Source organism: Mandrillus leucophaeus, unplaced genomic scaffold, assembly GCF_000951045.1.
Source record: "Mandrillus leucophaeus isolate KB7577 unplaced genomic scaffold, Mleu.le_1.0 Scaffold290, whole genome shotgun sequence".
NCBI classification, from domain to species: domain Eukaryota; kingdom Metazoa; phylum Chordata; class Mammalia; order Primates; family Cercopithecidae; genus Mandrillus; species Mandrillus leucophaeus.
The window spans coordinates 1129172-1134905 of NW_012103032.1; the positions used below are offsets into that span (position 1 = coordinate 1129172).

General features: G+C 60.1%; 2 protein-coding genes across 3 annotated transcripts in view; one reads left to right on the plus strand and one right to left on the minus strand.

Moving 5' to 3' along the window:
* The window catches only part of GRN (granulin), an 8743-nt gene extending 3571 nt beyond the window's left edge, over window positions 1–5172 (plus strand). For both annotated transcript variants that reach the window (XM_011985915.1, XM_011985917.1), the window contains 12 exons: window positions 1231–1375; window positions 1499–1624; window positions 1740–1824; window positions 2299–2411; window positions 2513–2648; window positions 2762–2871; window positions 3105–3231; window positions 3431–3528; window positions 3616–3861; window positions 4081–4314; window positions 4407–4637; window positions 4727–5172. In XM_011985915.1, coding sequence (XP_011841305.1) covers window positions 1238–1375; window positions 1499–1624; window positions 1740–1824; window positions 2299–2411; window positions 2513–2648; window positions 2762–2871; window positions 3105–3231; window positions 3431–3528; window positions 3616–3861; window positions 4081–4314; window positions 4407–4637; window positions 4727–4864 — 1782 coding nt within the window. In that variant the 5' untranslated portion in view covers window positions 1231–1237 and the 3' untranslated portion in view covers window positions 4865–5172. The remainder of the gene's footprint in view (window positions 1–1230; window positions 1376–1498; window positions 1625–1739; window positions 1825–2298; window positions 2412–2512; window positions 2649–2761; window positions 2872–3104; window positions 3232–3430; window positions 3529–3615; window positions 3862–4080; window positions 4315–4406; window positions 4638–4726) is intronic.
* Window positions 5009–5734, minus strand: part of FAM171A2 (family with sequence similarity 171, member A2) — a 10296-nt gene continuing 9570 nt past the window's right edge. Inside the window, exon 9 of the mRNA XM_011985992.1 lies at window positions 5009–5020. Within this exon, the coding sequence (XP_011841382.1) occupies window positions 5009–5020 (12 nt within the window). The remainder of the gene's footprint in view (window positions 5021–5734) is intronic.

Here is a 5734-nt window from a genome sequence, read left to right on the forward strand (position 1 = left end):
AAAAAAAAAAAAAAAAAAAAAAAGGGTGAGCAGGCTTGGTGGCACGCTCCCAAAGTCCCAGCTAATTGGGAGGCCAAGGTTGGAGGACTGCTTGATCCCAGGAGTTTGAGTCCAGCCTGGGCAACATAGCAATATCTCATCTCTAAAAATAAAAGTAAAGTAAAGGTATTAATTACTACTTTGGATGGTTGTTGCAAAGAAATAAAATAATGGAGAGTCTTGTAACTGGCTCCCAAGAGGCTCAACAGACATTACTGTTTTCGCTTCTTCAGGACGAGTTACCTCTCTGGCCACCCCACTGAGCTAGCTGGGCTAGATGAGCCTGGGAGAAGAGTTGTTTAGGAAGTGAGAGGCTGCTCTCCGCAGAAACTCAAGGCTCAGTTCCTCCTGGTGACTCAGATGGGCAGCCCAGTGGGCACACGTGGTCTCTCTCCACATGTGGCTGGGTTTTACTTCCAGAATAGATGGAGAGGCAGGGGTGGGGGTTAGCATGCTTGGGGAATCTCAGAGAGCCCTAGTGGTGTGGGGTACCCTCAGAACACAGGTATCTCAAAGGCTGACCCAGCTTCTGTGTCCCCTTCCCTGGGTGAGGAGGGGACATTCATGGCCAGGTGGCGACTGGCCTCTGGGGAAGGCAGCCCAGATTCCACTGGCCACCGTACTTCCTTTATCACAACTTTCTCACCCCTGTGGTTTTCCATGTCATCATGTGGCCGCTTCCTGCAAGGCCTTAGTGGGGTGCAGGTATGAACACAGTGTCAGGCAAGGAGGCATCTGGAGGGGAACCCTGGCTTTTCCTGGGGGGCCTCCCTCCCTGCACCCCAGCCCTGTCCTCTCCCATGGCTACTGATGCCTTCCCCCCCACCCCAGAGGTGGCCCACATCTGCACAGATCAGACCAAAAAAAATCACGTCTTCCTGACTCTCATAAGCCTGCCCAGTGAGGCCCAGGCGTTAGACCATGTGCTGGGGACTCAGGCCCACACATATACGCATGTCAGCATTCATGCTCACAGGTCTGCACGTGCTGGGGCATGTGTCACACACAGGGCTCTGTAGGAAGCTGACTCTCAGCCCCTGCAGCTTTCTGCCTGCCTGGACAGGGAGGTGTTGAGAAGGCTCAGGCAGTCCCGGGCCAGGACCTTGGCCTGGGACTGGGGTACTGAGTGGCCCTAGAATCAAGGGTGGCACGGGCTTAAGCAGTTGCCAGATGTTCCTTGGTACTTTGCAGGCAGACCATGTGGACCCTGGTGAGCTGGGTGGCCTTAACAGTAGGGCTGGTGGCTGGAACATGGTGCCCAGATGGTCAGTTCTGCCCTGTGGCCTGCTGCCTGGACCCCGGAGGAGCCAGCTACAGCTGCTGCAGTCCCCTTCTGGTGAGTGCCCCTCAGCCTAGGCAAAAGCTGGCAGCCTGGGTTTTCCCAGAGGGTCATCTTGGATTGGCCAGAGGAGGATGCCAGGCACAAGTCTGTGGTTTATCATTTCCCCTGTCTTTCCAGGACAAATGGCCCACAACACTGAGCAGGCATCTGGGCGGCCCCTGCCAGGCTGGCGCGCACTGCTCTGCTGGCCACTCCTGCATCCTCACCGTCTCAGGGACTTCCCGTTGCTGCCCCTTCCCAGAGGTGAGCGTGCCATCAGCCCGATGGAGGGGCTTAGGTCTGCATTGATGCTTTTCCTGCAGTCTCCCACTTGCAGATAAAAGGGCCTTGCCAATGCCGGTTTCTCTGTGTCCTACAGGCTGTGGCGTGCGGGGATGGCCATCACTGCTGCCCACGGGGCTTCCACTGCAGTGCAGATGGGCAATCCTGCTTCCAAAGATCAGGTGCAGCCGGGATGTGGGTGCAGGGCAGACAGACGGGCAGCATGTAGAGCCTGGAACCCAGGAGCCCAGCTGGCGGGGCAGCCCCGATTCCTGCCCTCTTGCCCTCATTCATGTGGCATCTGTACTAAGCAACACCCCTGCTGTAGACAGAGGTGCAGCACTGGGGATAGGAGGGGCAGGAGAAAGTGCAAGACTCCAAGTCCAGGCATTGTGGGGGTGGGGAAAGGTAAAGCTGAGCCGATCTAATGCCAACCCATGGTCAGTGGGTGCCCCTTCCCCATGCCATCTTGCTGAGGGAGGGACTGGATTGTGAGGAGGGTGAGTTAGGCATGCCTAGGAGATCACTGAGCCCTAGTGTCACCCCCAAACCCCAGTAGCTGGACTTGCAGGCCCTGGTGCCACCAGCTCTGTGCGCGATGGGGCAGTCACCTTCCCTGAGTGGGCTGGTAGAATCCCGGGTCATCTTGTCCACAGGTAACAACTCCGTGGGTGCCGTCCAGTGCCCTGATAGTCAGTTCGAATGCCCGGACCTCTCCACGTGCTGCGTTATGGTCGATGGCTCCTGGGGGTGCTGCCCCATGCCCCAGGTACAAATCTGGGGAGACGGGGGTACGTGGAGGGAGGTGGGGGCAGAGGGTGGGGGCCAGGGGCAAGGGGTGAAGACGGAGTCAGGACCATTTTTTCTCAGGCTTCCTGCTGTGAAGACAGGGTGCACTGCTGTCCGCATGGTGCCTTCTGCGACCTGGTTCACACCCGCTGCATCACCCCCACGGGCACCCACCCACTGGCAAAGAAGATCCCTGCCCAGAGGAGTAACAGGGCAGGTGAGGAGGTGGGAGAGCATCAGGCCAGGGGCTGGGGTGGGGCCTCATTGACTCCAAGTGTGGCAAAAAGTTCCCTCCACCCTGGCTGCCCCTCACACTTGCTTCTCTTCCAGTGGCTTTGTCCAGCTCAGTCATGTGTCCGGATGCAGGGTCCCAGTGCCCTGATGGTTCTACCTGCTGTGAGCTGCCCAGTGGGAAGTATGGCTGCTGCCCAATGCCCAATGTGAGTGAGGGGCTGGAGCCAGCTTGGCTGTGTGCCCCCAGCCACTTGGCCCTGACATGCACCTTACAGGGCTCTGGGGCATGGGGCTGGCTGGCTGCTTGCTGGGAGCCTGGCTGATGCAGGGTTCATGCCACCCCCTAGTGGAGGATTGGGGCAGTGCCAGCCATCAGCCTGGCTGCTCCCTGTGCTCTGCTGAGCCTGGAAGTGACAAAGACTCACCCGTCCCCACCCAGGCCATCTGCTGCTCCGACCACCTGCACTGCTGCCCCCAAGACACTGTGTGTGACCTGATCCAGAGTAAGTGCCTCTCCAAGGAGAACACTACCATGGACCTCCTCACTAAGCTGCCTGCACAAACAGGTACCAGAGGCAGGGCACAGATACAGGGGTGGGGCCCTCTTTCCTCCCTTTTAGGCCTGGCCTTAGGATCACTGCAAGGTGGTGTAAGTGGTGCCCTCCATCTTCAACACCTGGTGCCAGCTGTGGAGCCGGCAAAGGGTGGATACCGCTGAGGGTCCCCAGTGCCACTTCTGACTTGTCCTCTCTGCCTCCCTCACAGTGGGAGACGTGAAATGTGACATGGAGGTGAGCTGCCCAGATGGCTATACCTGCTGCCGTCTACAGTCGGGGGCCTGGGGCTGCTGCCCTTTTACCCAGGTACCCAGGGGTGGTGGGTGGGTGCGCTGAGCAGTGTGGCAGCCAACTGGGCCCCAGTGCCCACTGGCCCTTCTCCATCTGCCCTAGGCTGTGTGCTGTGAGGACCATATACACTGCTGTCCCGCGGGGTTTACGTGTGACACGCAGAAGGGTACCTGTGAACAGGGAACTCACCAGGTGTCCTGGATGGAGAAGACCCCAGCTCACCTCAGCCTGCCAGACCCGCAAGCCTTGAAGAGAGATGTCCCCTGTGATAATGTCACCAGCTGTCCCCCCTCCAATACCTGCTGCCAACTCATGTCTGGAGAGTGGGGCTGCTGTCCAGTCCCAGAGGTACATGGGAGGGGACAGCATCGTGGCCTGGGCAGGTGGGTGGCCAAACTCCTATTGCTTTCCGCCCTCCGCATGGCCAGTAGGTGACACCCAGCTCTGTCAGATTCGTTCCCAGCTGGCGGTGCTGTAAGCAGGAGAGGCGGGCTGGAGTAGGTAGGGGCTCGGCACTGTGCCCCACATAGTGGCTACCTAGAACGCCCTTTCCTGCCCACCCCCTAGGCTGTCTGCTGCTCGGACCACCAGCACTGCTGCCCCCAGGGCTACACGTGTGTAGCCGAGGGGCGTTGTCAGCGGGGAAGCGAGATCGTGGCTGGACTGGAGAAGGTGCCTGCCCGCCAGGCTTCCTTATCCCACCCCAGAGACATGGGCTGCGACCAGCACACCAGCTGCCCAGTGGGGCAGACCTGCTGCCCAAGCCTGGGTGGGGGCTGGGCCTGCTGCCAGTTGCCCCACGTGAGTACCTCCCTGCCTGCCCCTGGATAGGGGAGCTAAGCCCGGCGAGGGGACAGGAATGTAACGCCATTCTGTGCTCCCTTCCCCGCCAGGCTGTGTGCTGCGAGGATCGACAGCACTGCTGCCCGGCTGGCTACACCTGCAACGTGAAGGCCCGATCCTGCGAGAAGGAAGTGGTCTCTGCCCAGCCTGCCACCTTCCTGGCCCGTAGCCCTCACGTGGGTGTGCAGGACGTGGAGTGTGGGGGAGGGCACTTCTGCCATGATAACCAGACCTGCTGCCAAGACAACCGAGGGGGCTGGGCCTGCTGTCCCTACCGCCAGGTCAGTGCCATCCCCCACCCTGGGGCTGGGTATGGCCAGGGACCAGGTCCCATCTCATCCAACCCTCTCACCCCCCTCTGACCACCCAGGGCATCTGTTGTGCTGATCGGCGCCACTGCTGTCCTGCTGGCTTCCGCTGCGCAGCCAGGGGCGCCAAGTGTTTGCGCAGGGAGGCCCTGCGCTGGGACGCCCCTTTGAGGGACCCAGCCTTGAGACAGCTGCTGTGAGGGACACTACTGAAGACTCTGCAGCCCTCGGTACCCCACTTGGTGGGTGCCCTCTGCTCAGGCCTCCCTAGCACCTCTCCCCAACCAAATTCTCCCTGGCCCCCATTCTGAGCTCCCTATTACCATGGGAAGTGGGGCCTCAATCTAAGGCCTTCCCTGTCAGAAAGGGGTTGTGGCAAAAGCCACATTACAAGCTGCCATCCCCTCCCCATTTCTGTGGACCCTGTGGCCAGGTGCTTTTCCCTATCCACAGGGGTGTTTGTGTGTGTGCGTGTGTGAGTTCCAATAAAGTTTGTACACTTTCTTAACAGTGTCTGATTTGCCGCCCTGCCTGCCCTCCCCAGGGCCCCAGAGCAAGGGTTCATGTCCACTGCCAACACTCCCTTCCCCTACCCCACAGAAAGACACACACAGCCTTAACCTCACCAGTTTTGTATTTGCTGCTGCCCACATCGGCTGTATCACATTACCCCCTAGTCCCCAGAGCTGTCCCAGCCACCAGCCCTGTGACATCGTAGCCCAGAGATGGGCTAGTCAGCAAGCAGCACCCCCTCCCCTCCCAGGGGTCCAGAGAGAACGCCCCCTCCCTTCCCAGCCCTCACACTAGCAGCTGAGGCTGGGTCACCCCTCCTGCTTTCCCACAATAGAGCTTTCTATGTACAGCCACGTCTACACAGGCACTGCTTCCCCCCAGCCCTCCTCCCCGGCACCTCCCCTTGGGGGCTGGACCCCCCCTCCTCCCCGGCTTGGAGGCAGACACAGGGTCCCTTGCAAGACACAACCCAGCACCTACCACGGAACGGTTCCAAGGCCCCTGGGCCCCTCTCCAGCCTGGGGCTGGGGGCTACGCGCGAGGGCCCCCACAGGCCC